This window comes from Camelina sativa, chromosome 8, assembly GCF_030686135.1.
Source record: "Camelina sativa cultivar CO46 ecotype springtype chromosome 8, ASM3068613v1".
In the NCBI taxonomy this organism is placed as follows: Eukaryota; Viridiplantae; Streptophyta; class Magnoliopsida; order Brassicales; family Brassicaceae; genus Camelina; species Camelina sativa.
Window position 1 is genome coordinate 8451238 of NC_141887.1, and position 23453 is coordinate 8474690.

The 23453-nt window shown below is 37.7% G+C and overlaps 3 protein-coding genes and 1 pseudogene across 4 annotated transcripts; 1 reads left to right on the plus strand and 3 right to left on the minus strand.

The window, feature by feature from the left end:
- Nucleotides 1–1827: 1827 nt before the first annotated feature.
- On the minus strand, nt 1828–3295 carry LOC104709350 (putative FBD-associated F-box protein At1g05080; annotated as a pseudogene).
- Nucleotides 3296–3763: 468 nt separating this feature from the next.
- Nucleotides 3764–5798, plus strand: LOC104706782 (uncharacterized). 2 transcript variants are annotated; one of them, XM_010423005.3, is made up of 6 exons: nt 3764–3956; nt 4067–4187; nt 4271–5001; nt 5114–5228; nt 5347–5442; nt 5557–5798. In XM_010423005.3, exons 1-6 carry the CDS (start codon nt 3901–3903, stop codon nt 5638–5640), a joined length of 1203 nt encoding a protein of 400 aa, XP_010421307.1. In that variant the 5' UTR covers nt 3764–3900; the 3' UTR covers nt 5641–5798. The 2 variants fall into 2 exon arrangements, with proteins under 2 accessions (XP_010421307.1, XP_087319598.1); XM_087463472.1 differs by having other exon boundaries at nt 3842–3956; nt 4055–4187.
- Nucleotides 5799–5938: 140 nt separating this feature from the next.
- LOC104706781 (uncharacterized) lies at nt 5939–9373 on the minus strand. The gene is made up of 8 exons (XM_010423003.3): nt 8545–9373; nt 7990–8154; nt 7804–7896; nt 7602–7717; nt 7396–7494; nt 7005–7310; nt 6717–6881; nt 5939–6549 (listed from the first exon to the last, which is right to left on the minus strand). Exons 1-8 carry the CDS (start codon nt 8884–8886, stop codon nt 6273–6275), a joined length of 1563 nt encoding a protein of 520 aa, XP_010421305.1. The 5' UTR covers nt 8887–9373; the 3' UTR covers nt 5939–6272.
- Nucleotides 9318–18464, minus strand: LOC104706783 (uncharacterized). Its single transcript, XM_019228396.2, has 22 exons — nt 18278–18464; nt 17978–18160; nt 17800–17884; nt 17679–17718; nt 17342–17590; nt 16936–17035; nt 16773–16847; nt 16371–16469; nt 15808–15924; nt 15606–15721; nt 15420–15519; nt 14436–14794; nt 13982–14309; nt 13339–13550; nt 12832–13050; nt 12373–12559; nt 12026–12261; nt 11569–11661; nt 11386–11487; nt 10796–11156; nt 10438–10575; nt 9318–10351 (listed from the first exon to the last, which is right to left on the minus strand). The coding sequence occupies exons 2-22, from the start codon at nt 18107–18109 to the stop codon at nt 9605–9607; spliced, it is 4095 nt and encodes a 1364-aa protein (XP_019083941.1). The 5' UTR covers nt 18110–18160; nt 18278–18464; the 3' UTR covers nt 9318–9604.
- Nucleotides 18465–23453: the final 4989 nt, after the last annotated feature.

A 23453-nucleotide genomic window follows, 5' to 3' on the forward strand; every position in this document is an offset into this window, starting at 1 on the left:
CTTCCAACAGTCAAAAAAATAAAATTGAGTGTGTTGGGTATAATTTTATCATCTCAATTAATAAAACAGAATTTATCGAGTCAAAGCATATATTAGGAATAAAGTCAACACAAGTTTGAGTATATTTAATAAGAAGGAAAAATCTTCTGATCAGGCTAATGGGACAAGAGCTCGATCTATAATTGTGCAAACGACTATTCAACATCTGTTTATTGTTTTCTGTAGACTCTAATGAATCGATTAATTTCGCTCAAACATATTGGATTACAAATATCTTGATCTTATATTTTCTACAAATACCTTCGTGCTAGAAAGATTGACAACGAACCCTAGAGATTCCTGTTGCCAGTGATGCAGCCTAGTAGAAAAGGCAATGAAATCTCTATTGCAAGTCGAGCTCTCTAAGAAGATAGTGTATTCCATAGGAACAATTTTAGAGAAGAACCTAGAAGATACAAAACGTTACATGAAAGAAACTAAGTTTAGCTACATGTTACAGAATATATAAGTTAAACCTCATTGTCTTCGGATTCATAAGATCGGTCCCATAAGTTGACTTTGAGCAAGAGGATCCAAAAAGAGTTAACCTCATCAACATTGACATTGAACGAGCAAGGCAATAGTATTTTTTTTATTCATTTTCATTGTCTCATCTATTCAAGTCATTTTTTAAAGCTAACACCTAACACTCCCAAAGGATCTCTTACTCGTTATTAAATCCTCATCGGCTACAAAATGTACAAACCTCATTGTGTTCAGATTCAAAAACTCATACTTAGGAATTGCAATGAAACAAGGACGTTCTCTTCAGCAATAAGATACTATATATCAAAAGAGCAAAACGTTATCAAAGAACTTGGGAATGATGAATAAACTACAAAATATCCAAACCTTATCACCTTAGGAATCACAATGTTAGGATAATTACTTGTAGTGAAGCAAGAGCACCCAAGAAAAGCCTTTAACGGGAGATAAAGTAAACTGTTGTTCGATGGTGTGCATGGGGTTCCTTGAGAGCGATACTACTTCAAAGTGGTGCAAAGATGGGTTTTTGGTAAAGAGGAGGCGAAATTTTTTAGTAGCCCATGTGAGTTTCATCGGAGAAGTAAAAGAAGAGCAAAGAAAATATATAACAATGAAGAGAAGGAAGAGAGGAAACGATGAAGAAATTAGAGAAGGAGAGACCAAGGACAAGAAGAAAGAGAAGGCTCCTCAATGGGAGAGTGATAGCAAAGATTATCTCCGGCTTAGCAAAGATGATAGCATCGTACGTAGATCCCATATTTTTCACCTTATTAGCATCTCGTTCCTAGTATGACCAGCCGTGTCTATGGTGTAAATTTAGAAACATTCGCTTATGAAACTTGCAGATGAGATCATTTCTTAATATATATGTTTTACATAATTCATTTCTAACATGATGCATTCTATGTTTAAAGTAGAGTAACTATAGTTAAAATCTCTAAGATCTACTATATATTTGAACAACAATATATGTTCAATATTAAGCAAATTTTTAATCTGAAACAAGTATTTCATGATATTGGTTTCAAATAATTGGAATAACTAAAATAGTTATAATTGAGTGGCACATTATATCCATGCATGGGCCATTTCAATACATTTCATTCATAAAGCTCGGAAATTCCAATTGAGTGGAGAAGAGTAGTTGGCATGATGTGGAAACCCTAGACATAGATTCTAACTCTTTCATCATCTTCTCTCTATATTTAACCTTGAAAGTTGATTTCATAGAAAATCCAGCCCTCTTTAAACACTTAGAGTTGGCAAAGATATATTTTATGGCTTCTTTCTCCTTGCTTCGTCCTATATATCCTTTCCACTCAAAGATCTCGAGATGGGCTGAGAAACATCCAGGAACGGAACTCGGTTAGTTCCATGACAGTGAGAAATCCTCTTCAATTTGAATCAATGTCTGTGAAGCAACAACAAAAGGATACAAAATAACTAACACTTGCTTTTTATTATATAGTCCATCATAACTGACATGAAATAAACTTCAAACCTGGTCGATGTAAAGATATTTAAGATTAGGATAATTTTGTAGCAATCCCATCAGTGATTCCAACCAGTCTAACTCAGCTGAAAGTGTTACATTACACTCCATAAGCTTGGAGAAGTTAATAGAGTTACACCATGCAGCCTACAATGAAGGCAAGAAAACATAGATAAGCGCTAGTTATATAACCATAATTAACAATAAGAGAAAAGACTGAGGTCGAAATAACACTACACGTACCGATGCAACATCCAAAAATAATTGAAGATTTGGGGAAATAGATCTCATAAACTTGTCATCAGGGTGACTAATAAAGTCGATACTTGCTTTATCAAAACAAGGTTTGTTCTCAATGGAGCAATAATCTCCCGAAACATCGCTGTAGATGAATTTCTTTAAAGTCGGAGAATCTACAACCAAAGATCCTTCATTGTGCACTCCAGAAAGAACATTTTCATAATACAAGCTTTCCAAAGATGGGACTTTTATATTAAAATTTCTCACGTTGTCATGGTGATGTCGTTTCACGAGCAAATTTTTGAGAATATGACAATTCGACAGAAGCCGAAAAAGGGAATCTTCATCTTTATACAGCACATAGTAAAGACCAAAGCTTTCGACGGATGGGAGGAAAACCCGAGAAGGAACATCCACAAGAATATTGCCGACAAGATATAGATTAAAAATCGTATCACATGTGTAAAAGCTCTTAGGCAAATGGGCAGGTTCCACCGCTGTCCACGCGGTCACCAATGCCAGCTCGCGCACCCTACGATCAACAGCATTTGCAATCCACTTTCCCACATCAACATGACATCTAAAAGGACCGATCAGTTCTATCGCTAATATTTCTAACACAGGTGCCTTGTGGAGTTGTAACGACTTGTCAACAAACTGCCATAAACACCGTTGTTGGTGATCACTTTTGTCAAATAAACGGCCAAGTAAACGACCAAATAAACCGCCAGTACACGCTTTGTGAGTATCATCTTTGATATTTAGGTACACAAGTACTGGCACCATCGTCCAAACAGACTGCCATCGTTTTGACAAAATCATAGTGGCCACTACATATTTCGTGGGGAGAAACAACATTATATGCACGAGCAAATCGTTGGGCAACGCACTGATTTTGTCTTCACCTCCAAGTCTCTAATGACGATGACGTTTGGCTCTTTCCTTCACAAATAGTTTCGATGTATTGTGTATTAGTATCGATATCGCATACACAACTTGCATTGAGCTGATAACTAACAAAAGCCCCCGTCCAAACATTTTTATACCTGAAAACTATACCTACACGAATGCTTCTTATTTCTTCTTTCTCTCCTTTGTGTTATACACGCACAAGGGTTCAGCCGTAGGGTGATATTATTTTAACTTTTGTATGACTATAAGATTTATTTATTTTCTACTGGCTTCAATTTATATTTAACATAAGATAAATAAAATTTAAGAATAATGGTGTGTTAAAAAATAAAAAAATTTAGAATAACGCTTTCTATATTTTTGTAAGATTTATTATTTCTACTTTTTCTCTCTCGTTTCAATTTATTTTTAACATAACTAAAAATTAAGAATAACGTATTTCTATATTTTGGTAAGATTTGGTGATAAAAAAAAAATATTTTTGTAAGATTTTCTATTTTCTCCTTTTTAATAAAAAAATAAAAATAAAAATAAATAACTAAGAATTGAATTTGAAAAGAGAATATAATTAGTGATAGTCAATGCAACCCGCACGCACTCCAAATAAAACGCTGCCGTTTTGATCAACGAAGGAGGATCTCAAATTTGTGTTACTTCCTCCGGCGAGGAAACAAAACAGAGGAGGCCAAAAAAAAAAAAAGAAGTGTAATCTTACGTGAACATAAAAAAAAATGTCAGCTTTGTGTCCTGTCTGCAATCTTACGCTTCCCCTCTCCTTAATCCAAAGGTAACACAAATAATTTCTTAATCTCTTTCTATATGCTTCCTTTAGTTGTATCATCTATCGAGGTCTTGATGTGTCTGTCTGGTTGGTTTACGGCGGAGGATTTGACTCAGTCATGTGAATTCCCACTTCGAAGACGACGAAATCGAAAACGATCACCACTTGGCTCTGCAACTCGCCTCTTCTTCTTCTTCTTCAGATCATCCTTCGTCTTCTTCTGCGTCATCATCATCTGTAATGCTTTCTTACAACCCTTCAAAATCTTCTTTCTGCGTTAAGTCGAGTACCCAATTGAGAAAGTTGTTTCATTTCTGCAGAACTTGGACAATTGCAACAATGTTGCCTCCTTGGTTCATTCACAGACCAAGAGTCAATTCTACAGTATAGGTCATGGTGGTTTGATTTGTTTGCTGAGGAACTGTCTGGAATCCGAACTGAAATCGAAGTCGAAACCTTTAGAGAGTAGTACTAGTTTACTATTAGGCTTTGTTGATCATTTTCAATCCTCAAAGGAAGATAAAGGTTGGGGATGTGGATGGAAGAACATTCAAATGCAATGCTCTCATTTGATTTCTCATAGAGAAGAAGCTAAAAGAGTTCTCTTTGGTGGCTCTAACTTCGTTCCTGATGTTCCTTCGCTCCAGCGTTGGCTCGAGTTAGCTTGGAACAATGGTTTTGATGTCTCTGGAGCTCTCCATTTTAATACTAGAATCTATGGTTCGAAGAGATGGATTGGAACCACTGAGTGTGCTGCGTTGTTACGCTCCTTCGGGTTAAGAGCCAGGGTTGTTGATTTTGCTCCTGAGAAGTCTAAATCAATGTATCTTTCAGTTCCTGGTTCTGCTGTTGCTCCCAAGGTAAAGTCATATGGTCCCATGGACAGATATGTAGTTAAAAAGGGCGGTAGTGGGAAGGGGAAAACAGTTGATTCTCATGGTTCTAGTTCTTCTAGGATCAGCAAAGGAGCCGTTTTGATGAATTGGGTTTGGAATTACTTCTCAGATAACAGGTTAAATGTTTCCTCGGGTGTTCATATGACAAACAAAGGGTAGGTTGTTCTGTTTCAGTTCTTATAACGTCAAAACACATTACATATAAGGCTGGCTGGTGAGTTGATGTTGATGTTGATGTTGATGTTGATGTTATTGTGTGTACTGCAGGCCCTTGTATTTCCAACATGAAGGGCACTCGAGGACAATTGTTGGGATTCAGAGACGTTTGCTAGGAACTACATCTACTCCCCAGTACAATCTCCTGATTTTGGACCCGGCTGATGTGAGTATACTGTTTTTCCATAATTAAGAAACTATGTTGGCATTCAAGCATATGAAGTTATGAACATTTACTAAAGCTGAATGTGATTAATGATTGTGATACTTGAATGTGAATGTAGTTTACTAAAGCTATAGAGAAAGCGCTTATAGAGAAGAGAGGATGGGAGAGACATCTTAAAAGAGGAGCTCACACATTGACTTGTCCTGAGTATCAGGTTCAGCTCGCAACTCTGAGATCCATCTTTTTTTTTGTTATTTGGCATAAAGTTGAGTGATTTTTGTATGAGTGTGATTGGGTAATATTATGATGATATATAATATGCATACAGATGTTGTACGTTGATTCTGGAATTGCTGAAGGAGCGGAGTTGGATAAGCTCAAGACCATTGATAGCCACTTTGTTGAATTCTAATGCCCGCCTTAATAAATTGAAGAATGGTTATCAAATTTCTTAGATCAGTTGCCATTGTAAACTTATGTATCATATACAACATTTTGTAATGTGCTAAGAAAAAGCTCATATAAGATTGGCATTATATATATATATATATATATATATATTTTGCACTAGTATTGAATCTGTTGATCATTCATAGTTAAGAGTTAAGAGTCTTAAGACTGTGTTATTATGACTACACAGTCTAAAGTTTCCTCAACATACAAAGGTTACTTGAACACCATACTATATACCACTTAAAACACCTAAAACATAAAAAAGATGTGGCTATTTTATTAGAAACACTGAGAAAGGTAAGAAAAAAAGGTGAAAATACAGAATGGCAATTTGAGATTTAACCAGAGATAGCATATCACCACAGCTAAAAAAATAGAAATGTCTTTTTCCAAAAGCACTTAACAACTTGTGAGATTTGAGTCGTAAAGAAAAAAAAAGGCTATAGAGCTTTTCAATTCCCCCAGTTTGGTGATCCCTTCTTCCTCTGGCAACAAAACTTTTCATGTGTGCCTCAAATGAACAACATAACCTCACTGTTGCTCTTTCATGGACTCTGAAAATTGTGACATTTTAGAGGTTTTGTTGGTTATTTAAGAGGCAGATGCAGCCACCTTCTTCCTCACAATCCTTTTTCGTCTAGCCTTTGGAGGTGCAGGATCTGAAACTGAGTCCTCTTGCTTCTTCCCAAGTAGCCCTGAGACAATTGCATTTTTTGAGATAAACCATCTTGAAGATGGCTTTGCTACTGCTTCCTCTGAGGGTCGGTTGTATGCTTTTGCCAGCAGATCATCTGACTGCGCCAGTGGGTCTGCCTCCACACCTAGCCATACCTGTCTTGACTTTTCCCCTAATTGAACGTTCATAATCCTGTACCAGATCCATCCATATTTATCAACGTTCTTGATCCACAGATTAATGGTTTCCTAAGCCCTAAGACAGAGTTTTGCAATACAAAATCCAAACTTCCAACATGTCCTGATTATGTATGTTATATACATATGTGGGAGAGGAAAGTGGGGGAAATAGAGGAATACCTCAAGGCAGTGCCGAAGAAGAGTGCTACTCCTATGACATCAAAGTGGCTGCTCACTGATCTCTCAAATCCACATAACAGCTGATATCTCAAGTTCGCATATATTCCAAGAAATGCACCATAACCAAGAGCATTAGTGCTGATAGATGGGACCGTCACAGATACTCTGTCAGAACAAAGGTACAATAAGTTATAAGTCAAGCATGAGCTGGTAAAGAAACAGAGAAGCTGCCCGAGTGAAACAAGATATCTGTAATTCCAGGATAGAAACAGAAAATATTTTTTTGACCTCTTCTTCTTCTTTCCTGCCAGAAGGTTTGACAACGAACCCTGGAGAGTTCCTGCTGCGAGTCCAAGAATGGACAACTCTGCGGCCTTGTAGAAAAGAGAATGAAATCTCTTTTGCAAGTCGAACTCTCTAAGAGGATAGCTCATTTCAAATAAATTATTTGGTAGCTTTTGTAGTGTATTTTGCAGGTCAAACCGGAATGTGTTTCCATAGGAACGACATGGAGCTAGCAACCAAACAGCAGCTGCATTGCATGCTGATACAGTAAGAACATTTATAAGTGCAAGATCCCATTCCTCTTTTATTCTGCAAGTCATAGAGACTACAAGTTAGGGCAAGAAACCAGAAGCTACAAAACCTACAAAGTTTAGGTACATGGAAAGGAACATACCTATTCTTACGATTCTTCACCTCCCACCAAACCGAGCATCCAACAGTGGCAGCTTGCTCCAAAAGAAGTTTGTAGAGAAATGCAGGGTCCGCCAACATCCTACACAAGGCATTCACTTAGTTAACACTGCATATAGTATGACAGTATAGAAACTTATAACTAAGCGACAATGAAGTCCACAGCTACAGATTGGATCACAGAATTACCTGCCAACAAAGGCCCTCGACAATCCCTGAGGAAGAGCACGGGAGATCATTCTAGTTGTTGTAGGACGGGCATTTATGGCAAGGAATTTCACCATTTGTGCTGAGCTGACCAAACCCTGCATACAAGTTTCCGTAAGTTCAAGTATGTCAGCATCCCAAAATCACCATTTCATGATAACGGAAAGCTTAACGGATATCTCACCATTTCATATGCTTGACGGAGACCGGCAGGCAAGTCCATCATTGTTTTTTGCCATTCATTCAACACAGCATCAACAAATTTCCTATCAAAAAGCTGGACAATAACATAAATGTCGTTACTCCGTGACACCATGGCAATAAAATACATGACAAAACTCAACAAAACACAAGCGTAAAGTTCTCATACCTCTGCGAGGAACATCCTACGCCTAAAAAGCCCATCATCATCTCCCTCATCGCCATCATCAAATTCATCAAAGTAATCATCATCATCACCATTATCGTCACCTCCATCACCACCACCGTTATTGATACTCTTTCCAATGTTTCCACCACCTCCTCCAGTTGCAATCTGTAATGAAACATGATATAGAAAACTCACAAAACACTCTTTTCTGATCGGTGGAAATAAACGATCAACTTAACCGGATTAAAATCAATCAATGTCTGATCCAGAATAAAGTTACTTTCACATCGAACAAAGAAGCCGGACTAAATTCTAGTGGTTCACAATCACTGCTAGAGACTGAGTCGAGTGCTACTCATAATTCGCCACTCTCACTACACCAACTTGATGAACCATCGAAAAGAGATGATAAAACAAGCAACGACATGGTGATGTAGCCAAACCATAGATAAAAAGACACATCCTTAAGAGAGAATTTCACCAAACTAGTTCTTAATTCTTGGATTAGGATTGCTATAATGAAAATTCTTGCAAAAAAGAGAGAGAGAGTGAGACCTCAGGGCTGGTCTCAGATATCTTCTGGGTCATATCAAGCTTCCCCTTTTCCAAAGTAACAGCTCCTACGGAACCAAACTTGCCTTTCATCACAGGACACATCTGAGTACTAGCAGAGAAGGAACCAGAGGAAGAAGGGCCTAACTCAACCCCCGTAGGCAATTGTAAGCAGCGCTCGAGACCCGAAACTGAATCATCGACAAGAAAAGAGGAGGTAGCCCTAACGAAGCCGCGACGGAGCTTACAAGGCAGATTGGGTAGTGAACGAGGGATAGGTAAACAGGGTTTGAGTGGAGATAAGGGTTTGGGAGCAACGACGCTCTGAAACACCATATGCGACATAGCTTTTACCAGGATTCAAAAAAAAACCCAACCTTTAATTCCGATAAAGATTTAAGCTTTTTCTGGTGATTTTCTTGAAGAAAAAGGCGCAGAGCCTTTTGCTTCTCTCTTAGGGCTGAGAGAGAGAGAGAGAGAGAGAGAAAGAGAGAGATGAGAAAGGAAGAGAGGTTTTATCGCCAATCAGACGATTACAGAAACAACAACCCAATCTCACTTTTCTCTTTTTTGCTACTCAAAGGTTAATACTTCAGGCTGAAACAGAGTGTTTCAAGTCGGTTGTATTATACATTTGACAGCAGGGTCTCTCTCTCACACAAGTCGGTCGTAAAGGGACAAATCTATCTATACATTTGTTGTAGCATCTACGAATACGTCCAATTCGAAGTTCCATGGTTCATGTGTCAAATGGAAATTAAATCCATTCCTCTCGATTAGGTGAAAAAAAAAAACATTTTGATACTAATAAATTCTCCTGCAATTGTTTTACACGCTTCACAGATAATACCCCAAACCATTTAATAATGACAAATAAATGCAAAAATGACAATACAAAAAACTAAAAACACATCAAACACAATTGAATATCGTGAGCATTATCGTCTTTTTTTCTTTCTTCCTCTACTCAATTTGGCCACAAAGCTTTGATTTATGAATAATATATCTAATAGACATACACTCTGCTGCCGTCATTTTGGGATCTTCTGTGCAAACTTTGGTGCTAATTCAAGAAATCAAAGTCAATTGGCTGACTTCTTATTGGAGGATAAGTGGTTACTTCTCGCTTCTCAGTTGCTGCATTCTCTATTGGTTTCGCTGTTGTTGTAGCACTAGCAGTTTCAGGCGGCGTTGTTGTAACAGATTCAGGCGGCGGTGTTGTTTGGCTAGTATCTTCTGTGGCTGCAGCTGTTTCTGTGGTTGGAGTTGAAGACGGATCGCTTTTGTCTTCTAAAGAAGTTTCCTCATTTTCTACAGGAGGAGGTTCAGACACTGTCTCTGTCACTTGTCCATCCACAGGTGCTTGTGACTCAGCAATGGCTGCAGTTTCAGGTGCCGCAGAATCAGCAGTGGCTGCAGTTTCAGGTGCGGGTGACTCAGCAACGGCTGCAGTTTCAGGCACTGATTCGGTCTGTGTTGGCTCAGAAGATGGAGGAGCTTCAATAGCCAATGGTTTAGCCGGTTCTTCGAGCGCCAATGTCTTAGTTGGTTCTGGCTGTGAAGTCTTCTGCGTGAGTAAAGGTTTTTTGGGAGCAGAAATGGAAGCAAAGATTGAAGACATTCCGGGAGGTAGAATCTCGATTGGAGGTTTTTTGGATCCATCAGATAAACTCGTGAGCTTTGGATCCTCGAGTGAAGCCAGAAACGCACTTGCAGCATCGGTTTTAGAAGATGGAGCTTGCTCAACTTCCTTCTGTAGCGTTTTATTCCAAGCCTGGACCAAGTTCTTTAGTGTAGGACGACCATGTGCCTGTGTGAATAAATTACAGCAGTGAAGTCAGAAACAATACAAGGTCTATTTATAAACTGCAAAAAGTAAATAATATGAAATCTTACATGGGCATGAAGCACGGCTTCTGCGAGCATTCCCGTGTCTTGCCATGCCTTTTCCATGAGCGCGTTGTCTCCCAAAACTGCAGCAGAGAATGCTGATTCTCTCCCGAGGCCTATGGAGATCAGATTGTTTATCAGACCCTGCAACAATGTCAAAATAGCCTTTCAATTAGGGGTTTGTAGATACAAAGTATAAAATCAAGAGCATAACCCATAAAATTTTCAAAACAACATATTCGTCTACAGTTAGTTATGTAGATCCTGTCTAGTGAACAACACAACGGTCTCTACATTTCTGCAGGTATCCTAAATTACGAAAAGGAAATTTCGAAGCCGAAAGAAAGAGAAATTGCAGACATACACTTAGGCGTGTCAATTCTCCATGGTTTGCTAGGCGTAATGCAAGACCTCGCAATTCATGACCCTGTAAAGCGCCTTTGACCGAACCTGCAGTTGCCAGTCTTTTTAGAGCTTCGCGAGCGATGTCGGCGTGACCAGTGGCATCTGCAGCATCTATAAGGTCAAGAAACTCCTTTGCAAATTTCACTATTCCCTCCACAGCTTCAACAACATCTTCCTTTTTAGTAGCTGTCAAAGAGAGAATGTCACTCAAATCAAGGCCTGCACCATCCTGTCCAATGTCCTTGCTATTACTCATTGTGAGAAGACAATGAAGAGCCCTCTTAAGATCATTGCTCTGCATTGCGAGATCAAACTCCAGCCTGAGAAAACATAAAGCTAAGTCAAACCCCGAACCTAAGGCAATGTGAAAATCATCACTAATGGCATTTTCGTGTGAGATGACAGCTAGGATGGAGGATTTATTACATGAGTGAAACACTGAATTCTGTTTACTGTTCAGCATAAACAATTCAGAGACTAAAGAAAACTGTGCATCGTCAGAACCAAATTGAAGGAATAGCGGTACCAAAAAATTACATGCTTAATTACCTCTTAGATATTCCAGGCAAATGAAGAGCTTCTGTCGCATATCCCATCCCCAGCATAAATTGTGCCAGATCGTCATGGTGTTCTCTCCCAAGCCTACTTGCCCTGTGCAACAAAATGTTGTATTAGCATTCCAGCTACTTTCCTACTCACGTAAACACAGGGTTTTGAGAATCAAATACATACCATTTAACAGCACTAACAGCATCCCCGTAAGCAGCAAGGCAGCGACAGCGGATACCAGGATGATTCAGTGATATGGCATGAGCACACATGTACCTACCATGAAAATGGAGGTGTCAGACAAGAATTTCGATCTTAGGTTTATCATTTATATAATCATTCAAGTGACTAAAATGACGATTATGGCAACATATAGTATTCAAAATAAAAAACGTGGAAACATGGTAAAATCTGCGAAAACATATTTTTGGTACTCGTGGAAGCCTTGAATTGCAAACAGTTAGATGTCAACGAGCCTACCTAGTGCGTACTAAGAATGAAAAGGAAAATTCAAAATCTAATTGAATATACAAGTCTCCAACGAAGTTAAACAATTCACCAGTTCTCAGTCTGCATATAACAAGGAATATTTTAACAAGAGACAGTCTGTCTGAAGGTAAAACCAGGAGACTCTTGGTACCTGTCAATGAGCCAAAGAACTCCATCCCGTACACCAGCAACAACAAGAGGCCCCACTGGTCGTTTTTGCTCCACTGGGAAACGAGTAACAGCCACTGATACTCCCCCACCACCTACAGCTACCTCACTGGTCCTTCTTTCATCCATAACGTCATCGCCATCACCCCTTGATTGTCTTGGCAATGATAAGAATGGCGGAACAGATGGGGCATTTTGGAAAGAAGCCAAACGCACCACCTACAATTAAAAAGTATACACATGAGGAAGAATGCAGTACAAAAAAAAAGAAAAAGTTACATATATGTAGCTTCTAATAGTTACATATATCCCATGTAAAAGAAATTTCACCTGTAGCATGGGAGGCCTTAAAGATATCCTTTCTTGCTTCGCAGACTGGGAACCTTCTACAGTGATTAAGGCCAACTCTCCATGCTCTGCAACTGCTCTAGCCTGGGCTTCCTTAAGTTTCATTTCTTCCTTCATCTTCCTAGTCTCTATATCAATTTCAGAAACTCCCGCATCCACAAAGACACATCTGGAAATCCAGGCATGGAAGAAGTATTAATATTCAGAAAGTAACAGATTCAGGTAGCCGTATCAATGCATTATTTTTCAAAAGGTAAATAGTCTTTGCGCTTTTGGGTTATGCACCATCTAGATAATCAATAAATGTTGATACACATTACCCGTAAGACACTTCTTAAATTAGATTTTTAATTTGTCTTATCCAAGTGGAAGCAGGATTCAAGGTAATTGACAAAAAAACAGACGAAAAATCCTGCATCATATATAGAGCAATAATCTTACTCAATAGTGGTAGGCGTAGCCACAAACAGCTGCCTGCGATGCCAAACAGCTCCAGTAGCATGTGCAATGGCAACATCACCAAGATATCTATACTGAGGGCGCAAGGACGATATGACCATGTATTGTTGATAAGCAAATGCACAGTACTCAACTGTTTGGTCCCATGCCGCCCATTCTGGCTGAGGTAGCATACCACCTACTGGCTCAAAATTTTCCCAACTACAAATTGAAACTTCCATTTAGCTTAATATGTAACTGAAATGCTTTAACACGACAAAAAAAACACCAAGTACAGCTAACAAAAATGTAACTATGGCATCAGTATAGATTACATATGAACACTGCTTACTGTTCAAGCAAACAAGAGTAACTATTTTACCAGACATCTCAGAGGTGGAAAAAAGATTCTGATTATGTCCAACAGTGAGCTGCTTGCACACAATATTATAACAACGAGTGCTAACAGAAATGAGCCTAGCATTACAAAAAGATGGAGACCCTAATCACCTGTAGAGCTGGTAGTTCAGGGGTGCAGACTCAGCAGACTTCTGCGACGAAAACCCATCATCATAGCTCGAAAACGAAGAAACATTGCTGTTTCCGAATCCTGAGAGCGGCATTGACTGTATGGTCGAAATAGCTGTTGCAGCAACAGGACTAATCCTTCGGGATGTGCGATAGCCTATACCAAGTAGAGCACCACCATGTAGACCAATGACCTGCAAGGACAATTTTTGAAGTGTAAGTTTGTTGCTTAACCTAGAAGTCAAGCAGTGACATTCTTCTGCCTTTGGTAATTTTGCAAAACTAAGAAAAAATATACCATCACTTGAAGTCAGGTTGATTTCTCGATGCGTAAGATTCTAATGTTCAGCAACTACTGGATTCCAAGTTTGGTCAATCGCATATTAATAAACTACTGGATTTCAAGTTTGAATTTGTTTATTTTTCAGTATCTCCAATGCAAACTAAAGCACATAAATTCTTAGAAGCCTAATTCAGATTAGTTATTCAATGGATCTGCTTTAGAATACGTCAAGAGAATCTGATATTGATGAAAAAAAATGATAAACTGAATCGAAGATGGCTATTGTTCAGGAAACAATAAAAAAGGATACCAAATGCAACAATTGAAGTAAAAGACACATACGGGTTCCGAGCGACCTCCTACAGATCTCATTAGTATGTTTGAGGTACCATCATCCAAGAGAATACGAACTTGGACACTAGCTGATGAAGCTGCACTAGCAGCAGCAGCCGCTTGAGCTGCGGCTGCAGCGGCTTCTTTAGCCTTTCTCGATGAACCACTCTTTGGGATTAGAGGCATCCTTTGAGGTAACACAGATTCTAGTATCGCGAACCTATCCCGACATGTGTCCCAGGCCAACAATCTTGCACTTCCAGAGTCAACAATAGACCAGTCACTAACCTTGTAGATAGAGAAGTACAGTATATCAGGCCATACAACTGCCACATACCTACAACCAGAGAATAAAGTTAGTTGGCTAAAACCCGACAACATTCAACATGTACATGATATATAACTAGCTGAGTTGCTAAGAAAATTATTATTTATAAAAAATATAACTAGCTGAGAAACTTACTTCCCTGAACTGCTTACAGAAAGAACCGAGTATGAATCATGTGGAACAGGTGCCACAATCTGCTTTTTGGTCTGCTTTACAGTCAACTGTTCACCGGGATCTCCCTTAGATACCCCTGATTCGGACAAGGCACTATTATTGCCAAGTGTTGGGTTGGCTGAGTTGGATAATTGAAAGTTCAAGAGCTTTAGTTCTCGTCCAAGGATATATATAGCTGAATTCTCCCGACTTCCAGGCAATGCTGGTAAAGGAGCTGCAGACGGGATGGCACGAGGATCAAATTCACTAACTATAATACCGACATTGGTACCAGTTGCGACGAGATGCGGCTGTAGAGGATGTGCAACCATACAATAGACCTGAAAAGATAAAACTAATAAGTAACTATAGTCGGGTACTGCCAATGTATGCAAGCCACTTAAGCAAAAGAAGCACAGAAGCAATGCTATTATCATAAAGCAATTCTTAACCTGCAACCTTTGAAAATCTACCGGCAATTTCAAGTAGAAAATAAATGCAGATTCTGAAAAATAGCAACTTCCAAAATTCGCGTGCTGCAAATGCTCTTTTATCATCATCTTACATTAAAGATTACTTATGTTCTCCATTGCAATTTTTCTTTTGATACATTCATTGTTCAAAACAGCTATCAATCTACAGGCTTTTGTAAATGGTTAGGGATAAGTATACATGGACTACACTCTACCTATATTCTTATTCCTAGTCTAGTTGAGTGGGAATATCTTTGCATTACCAAGTGCAGTTCTATACAGATCACCAAATTTAGTACTTTAACTAAGCTAATGTTTTGTGGGGCACAAAGAATGGATATGCAGCTCTTAAAAGCTTAGGAAAGCAATTATCATGCCCATACGTGTTCACGAATTACTCACAGTAATAGAAAAAAAAAAATAACTACTAAAGTAGAATACAACTAGCAGGCAGAAAGAAACGACATGATACATGGTAGATTGAGCTAATTACCCTAAGTTTTCTGTGGGTTGCAAGTACTTGAGGCGGAACCAAGGAAGAAAGTTCACATAATGGCCTTGTCAGGGCTGAATAAGTTGGATGCTCAATAGACCTGTGAAAAGTCAAACAGTTAGACACTCATCTAATATACATAAAGATATTTACCACAGACAGTACCAAATGTTTAACCAAAAGTACCATATGTGTGAATCTTTAACGCAAGTCAAGATATCGAGGTTTGGTGCTCTAGGGTGGCACCACGATGCAACACTGTGGCAAGCTAGTTTTGGAACAGGTTTAATTCTACGCAGCTCCTGTAGAGAAAAAGTAGTCATGCATGTTAAAAAGAGAGATCGGTAAAATATTCAAAATCCATACATGAGATGAGATACAACATTACCTTAAATGTCATTGTGTCCCATATGGCCAATGTCTTGTCAGCACCAATTGTAATCAATTGCGGAGCACTGCCACTTACCCTTGACAGCTCGACAGCTACCACTCCACCATCATGTGCCTAAAATCAGAACAAAAACATCAAGGGTGAGCAAAATCTTTTACAAGGCCATATCTGGAAGGACAAAAATAGTCCGGATTCTAAATTTTTATATTATGAAAAAAGGGTAACAGAGAAGTGGAACTTATAGACTCAACTAACAAACAAGAGCGTTTCTATTAAACCAAAAGACAAAACGAGTATGTCATACTCCCCTAAAGATTACGTTGCCTATTAATCACAAAAGGATGTACGAAAAAATCTAAATGCTAGTTCTGCAACATTCAGAAACAGGCACAGAAATCAATTTCGAAGGTTCATTGAAACTAAGAATGAAACTAAGAACAATGGTGCCTTTTACTCAGGTGTAACCAAAGCTGGCCAATCTTGCCAGGCTTGTGACTTGAACAGCCACAGTAATATCCTCTCTTGAACTTTACATTAAAGAGTAGGCATGAAAAGTATACCTTCAAGCTAAGCTTGGGTACAAGTTCCCTTGAGTCAGCGCCATGATCGGCACTCCACAGTACTAGTAAGCCATCACTGCCACCTGAAACAAGGAGTGCCTGCAATTGCAATTAAACAGAGAATGGCTGGTATCATGTATTGCACATGTATAACGGAGAGAAAAAACTTGATAAGCGTTCATTAAAAACGTCAAATTATAGGAAAAGAAGGCTAGAAATTAGTAGTAAATTGGCTACTCCACTTAACATATTAGTCAACCTTAGCAGGTCACCCTGCGTATGTTTTTCTAAATTATATGACATTGCATGACACTTCCATCTGTCAGATGGTACTAAGTAAACAACTTGAAAATAATAATTCAGAGCGATAAAGAAGGGGGATTTGAGAGAATTTGTAGTTACTTCGCCAGATGATGCCATGAAATTCATCAAGCAATGAATTGATCCTTTATGGCCCCCTGTATATCTACGTGCAAGCTGCAAGGAAGTAAACATTCAGGGAAACTAACCAGATGGATAAAAGCAGGATAACAAAACAAACATTCAAGTTTTGGGATAAACAAACCTTCCATGTTATCATTGATAAAACCCTAATGACACCATCAGTTGAACCAAATGCAACTAAAGGGCCATCACCACCAGATGATCTGGAAAGAAACTCCATGCTGCAAAGAAAAGAAAGAATTTTAACAACTTTACAGAGCAGAAAAAAACGGAAAAGTAGAAAGACTGTTAGAAAATTGACTGGAACAATAGATAAAAAGGTGCTCTGGTTTCCATTATACTTACAAGCACACACACATCAACTAATGCACCGTCTACATTTAACTAAAAACTTCGACGTAGTTACTAATGGACGTCTTTTCAGGATTCAAGCGACTCAGAAGATTGGAAGCCTAGAGTAATAGAACATACATCTTTCCGGGGGTTCCAAGAATCAAGCAAAATTAGAGAAAACGGAAAGAACTTACCAGAGAAGTGACTTGTTGTCAAGCTCTTGCTTCGGCACATCACGACCACGCATTGTCACCAAATCCAAGAAAATGGCTTTGTTCTCACAACAGATAACCAGAAAATGCCGGCCTTTAGTCGATGGAGCAGGAGAAGTGAAACCAGATGTGAGATGATTGACAGCTGATGGAGATTCAGCAGCTGCGGTGCGATTGCGCCACAGTTGCCAATAACGCACATCATCATCATAAAACTTCACCTGCTTGACACTTGTAGTTGCAAACATTGAATCGGATAAGTCATTTTTTTCCACATATCACAAGGGGCAATCGAATAGCAGAAGGAAAGATCTATTACCTTCCTCCTCGAATAGCTTCAGTAGGTTTGGCTTTATAATCTGAGCAAAACATGAATCTCAGTCAGGACACAGAGCAACTCATCTCCACCGGAATAGAATACAAGTTGATAAATGACTCACCGGATTCTCCTTCGGCAAGCTTCTCTAACTTAGCACCAACTAAACGACGCTCGTCAACTCCACCGGCTTTCAATTCGTAAATTACCTAGAAAAAAACAGTCATAAACGTTGAAGGATCCACGATTCGGAATCAGAAGCGAAACCAAAAAAAATCAAATCCAGAATCTCCAAAGCAGACCTGACGATGCTCCCAATTCCAAACGGAGACGTGATCCGAATCATCAGCAGTAACAAGCCATGGATGCGTGGGATGTACCTGAATCTTCACAATCTTATCATTTGTCTGCCGAAATGCTCTCGCGCGCAACATTTCGATCTCTCTCTCTCTCTCTCTCTCTCTCTCTCAAACACACAGTCCTCTCTAAGATCAGTGAAACAACTCAAAATCTGAGCACGGTTGCATCCGCACAGAACAATTCACGAGAACTCCTGAACAGACTCAAAATTTCAGAGAAGAAAAACCAAGCAGAGGTATTACCAGATCCAGATCAATTAAGATCCACCGCCGGTTATCAAGGAAAATGCCCGGATCCACCACCACTACAATCGCCGAACAAAAACTCCGGTAGAGTCGTCAGACGCGAATCGCGTAAAAGCGCGAACTGCAAAGGCCACTCTGATTAACAAAAAAAAAAAAAAAAAGGCCCAATAACATTTTAGCCCTTTCCATTGTCGCAATATATATATATATATATATATATATATATATATATTATTTTCTTTTGACGTCGCAGATACATTCCATTTACAGAAATTAATTGTGCGGGTTAGGGTTAGGGATTGGGGGTGGTAAAAGTGAAAAATGACTAGATTTTACAGAATCAGATTTTGATTTAGAATTCTGTTTAAGGATGGGGACCGGTTACACCTGATGGGCCGGTGGATATTCATTCAAAGATTTGTTCTCCAAAATGGTATATTTGTTTGGAAAAAGCATAATCCGGCAAATGCCGAGAAAAAGATCGAAGAACTAAAAAATAAATTGGATTTGGCTCAAGACCAGGATTTGGTATCCACAGAAAAGGAATTCTTGCTTAGATGGCAGTTATGTGAGACGCTTCCTGATGAAGAGACATATTGGAGACAGAAAATCGGGCTACTTGGATACGAGAAGGAGACCGTAATACTAAAATTTTTCGTGCCATAACAAAGCAAAGATGCGCTAGGAATCACATCACTAGCCTTAAAGATAAGGACGACATGACAATTGAAACAGAGGAAGGAATAGAGAAGGTTGCAACTCAATACTTCCAAAATCTCTTTTCTGCATCAAGCCAATCCGGGATGGAAGAAGCTCTACGCTATTTATCGGTTAAAGTCTCACCCGAGATGAACATGGCTCTTACACATCCTCCGTCGAATGGAGAAATAAAAAAGGTGGTCTTTGGCATAAACACCGATAAAGCACAAGGGCCAGAAGGTATGACAAGTCTATGCTTTCAACGTTATTGGAGATATCTAGGGAACGTTGTAATTAAAATGGTCAACGATTTTTTCGAGACCGGAAGCTTCGGTCCTAGATTGAACCAGACCAATATTTTTCTGATCCCAAAAAATGAAAGACCAAGAGAGATGTCTGAATTTCGCCCCATCAGTCTCTGTAATGTAAGTTACAAGATCATATCCAAGGTGTTGTGTAACACACTTAGGAAGACACTTCCGAAGGTGATTTCAGAAATTTGTCGTTTGGCCGTTGTTCGCCTAACTGTTCCGTATTCAGGTTGATTGTCCATGTCAAGCCCGCCTCGGCATGCGGGGCTTGTGAATCGTGAGTTGGGTTCACCGGTCCGCTTTTGTCGTGGCAATGGTAGACAGCTAACGGCCGAACAAGCGTGATGACACTTGGATCGAAGACGCTAGCCCGAGAGTTAGGGTTCTCGAGATTCCCTATGGAGGAATCGTCCTGCTGGTTGAGAACCGAGCTAGTGGTTTTGTTGCTCGAAGGTTGAGACATGGTTGCAATTGAAGGAAACTTCGATGTGTTTCTAGAAGAGAAAGCTTTTTTAGAACTTAGCGTCCCCACACGCAGCACTAATTGCGGAAACAAGATTTCTCACAATGAATTCAGCTGGTCGTCCCTATGGGGCCTCCATTTATAGGCCCATCTGGATGGCCTAAAGTATTTCAGGTTAAGTTATCCGGTTTTCTTTTGCTTTAGATTGATATGGTGGGGGTGCTAAATCCCGCACTAACAATGGTCGGACCTGCTACCAATCTTCCGATTGCCTACCGAAAATGGCTGTTTTGGCTAGTCAGTTTGATCTTTGGTGGTGATCACTGCACAAATCTCTCGCAGCCGCCAACTATATATTTGCGACGAAATTAACGCTTCCCTTATCCTGCTGCCAAGTCCGTGCCTAAGCTGCTTCCTTTTCTAATTAGTGAAGAGTGAAGACTCTTTAAGAAACAAAAAAAAAAAGAACAAAATTAACAAAAAAAAAAAAATCAGACATGTAAATTGGTTACCTTGCCATGCATCGTTCATGCATTGCCATTTCCATCTAGCAAAATTCCCTTTAACAAGAAAGTTAACCTCATGCGATTCCAAGAAGAGTTTTGAAAATCTCAATAACTTTTGTACTTTTTATATCTATCTTTAACATTTTTGAAGTATAAATTTGTGTTATCCTATACTTTTGTCGGGTCGGTTTTAATTGCAAAGTTAGAAACCGATTGCATAAATCGGATCTTGCTTCAATTGTTTAGCTAAATTATTCAGGGTAATAAATGTGAAATATATGTTTATACAAAGGATATATAAATTTACTGCCATAACTACTAAGTACGTGAATTTCATCTTTCCATATATGTATACGAATATTAATTGTAAAGATTTTAATTCTTTTTTACATATCTTTTGTTTATAATTTTGTATATAAGAAGCATATGCCTAATCTATTATTTCCAAAATCTTCTACTTGAATATCTTCCTATATCTTTTAAACTTGATCATCAAGAATTTATAGAATATTTAAGAGAATCCCTACCATTTTACTCAAAGTACTATATATACTCTTCATATCACCGAAATGCATCAAACTCGACCACACCTCTCTAAACTTTTACCGAAGACACAACTACTACTTCGATGGCTTCTTCCTATATAGTCTTTTTTTTTTTTTTTTTGATTTTTCCTTCTATGTGTAAAAAACATATCTAGCTATGTGGAGCCTCTGATGATTATGTTTCGTTTAGATATTTTTTACAAATATGTATTGCATGTTTCTACACAGCCTTTTATTTGTGAAAAAAACTACTACACAAAGACTATGACTTATGTCCATATGTAAAAATCCGAAGATGCTATCACTAACAAAATGGCTAACATTTCGAAATAATGACTAATCAATAACCTACTTTTATTTTTAATAGTACCCAAATTATATTTATTTCTAAATTTGAAGCACTCAAATTATAGTAACGGGTTATTTTAAGTTTGCTGGGTTATAGTATTTGTAATATTGAAAACACATTTTATAGGATAAATTATTTATGAAACATACAAAGTATCGTTATCTTTACTTTTTATAATTTCAAATTTCTATGTTATCCAAATGTGAAACTTAATTTAAAAATAAAAATTAAGAAATCTAATATACATATATAACACTATTTTACTTTCGCAAATCACAACTACTAATTTTTAATAATCAAACTTCACATAATAAATGGTTATTTTGCGAAAAACTATTAACAATATATATAATAGTCAAACAAATTTTAGACCTTAAAAATATACTAGATGCGGACCCGCACGTTCGTGCGGAATTATATTTGTAACTAAACTTTTTTGATATAGTATTTATAACTCAAACTCATACCAATTGAATATTTAGTTTGATTTTTGGTTTGGTTTCAATCTAGTTTATTAACGTTTGAATATTAAAAATAATATAGCTTTAACTTGTACATTACAATCGAATGATCCAGCGATCGAATCAATATCTGAACCGGATTAATAGTTGGTTAGATTATTATTGAACTCATGAAACCGATACAGTTGATTGAGTATAAAACCGATACAACTGATTAAAACCCATTTAAGACAAATACAAATACCTAGGACGGTCATAATCCCTTCCCGTTCTATCCCATTTTGTACTACACATATTCCCAAATTCTCGTCCCATAACAGAATACATTCTCAATATAGGACGTTCCAAGTATGAGATAAATTTTGTATTTCCGATTGAAAACAGGAAAGGATGGAACCAAAAATTCCCGAAGTCCCATATATAGGAAACACAATATAATTCATAGTGTGTCATATGATATAATAAAATATTACAACATTAGTTCACTTCTTTATTTTTGTTATTTTGTATTTGGTTCATCTATATTGTATTACATTTCTTTCTTTATTTTTTAACTATTTACTTTTATGTAACTTTTTGAAAAACATTTTTTATGATAGACAATTTTTTTTTTTAAAACATGTTTTCTATAAATAAAGATGATGATTTTTTGTTATTAATTTTAAATGGTTTTATCAAAAAAAGAACATAGAACTGTAAATGCAAAAGTTTAGCCACTTACTTCATTGGTATCCTACTGGTTTAGTCTCGTCTGGTTTAGGGTTAATCCAATGTACTCATTCTTCCGGTCTTCCTCAACATTGATTTGTTTTTTACCCTGGCAACCCTCAATCTTGTTTCTTTCTTTAGATCTTTGTCGACATTGATTCAGATTTTTTTACCACCAACCAACTTTCAGTATGGCCAAGTTAAGTGTGTATTATTGTTTGTGTGCTTCCTTCTCTTATGTATGAGACGTTAGACTTTTTTTCTCTGACCTATGAGACGGTAGTTATGCAATTTTCATAATATTGTTGGTGAGTTTGCTTAAAATTTTTATCAGTGTAAATTTCATATGCATTTTTTGAGATTTGATGATTATATAAATAAATTGATAAGCATTTCTGAAAGTTTTCAACGGTGGATAAGCAAGAAATGAAATATTGCAAAACGATTTCAGTGAAATGGATGGAAGCAACAGTTATATCAAGGTCTGCTGTTATATCTACAAAAACATGTTTAAAAAATCAAGTATGTTTAGAAATACAAAAGGTAATTATAGTAAGATAACATATGAGAGTTCTTTAGCTCATGAAAATTTTATGAACATTACATTATAAGGATAAGTGCATTAGACAAAAGTTTTCTATGGATTCACTTCTGTTATTTGCCTCTTGAAACAGATGTTTGTTCTTTTTCACATAAGCATGGATCTTTGTCTCCTACAAAGACAAATAAAAAGAGAAGTTTAGTGATTGTTGTTTTCCTAAAATTACATAGAAAATTTGAAAAACATATAGTCTAATTTGCTAAGACTTTCATTAGTCTCTCTGGATTTGACAATGTATGTGTGCATAGCATGTATGCAAGATCTTCACTTTTATACACCTCAAATTGAGGTCCTCAATTGTTTTTTTTTTTTTTTTTTTTTTTTTTGTCAAAACACCTCAATTATATGTCTACCATCTTCTACGCATCTCACTTTTATACCTACCGTCTCATAGGTTAGAGAAGGAAAGACTACCGTCTCATACGTAAGAGACAGAAGCACACAAACAATAATCCGTGTTAGTTTTGTGGTCAAAGCTTTTGAAACATTAATGAAAGAAACAAACGCTTAAGAGAAAATATTTGAGACTG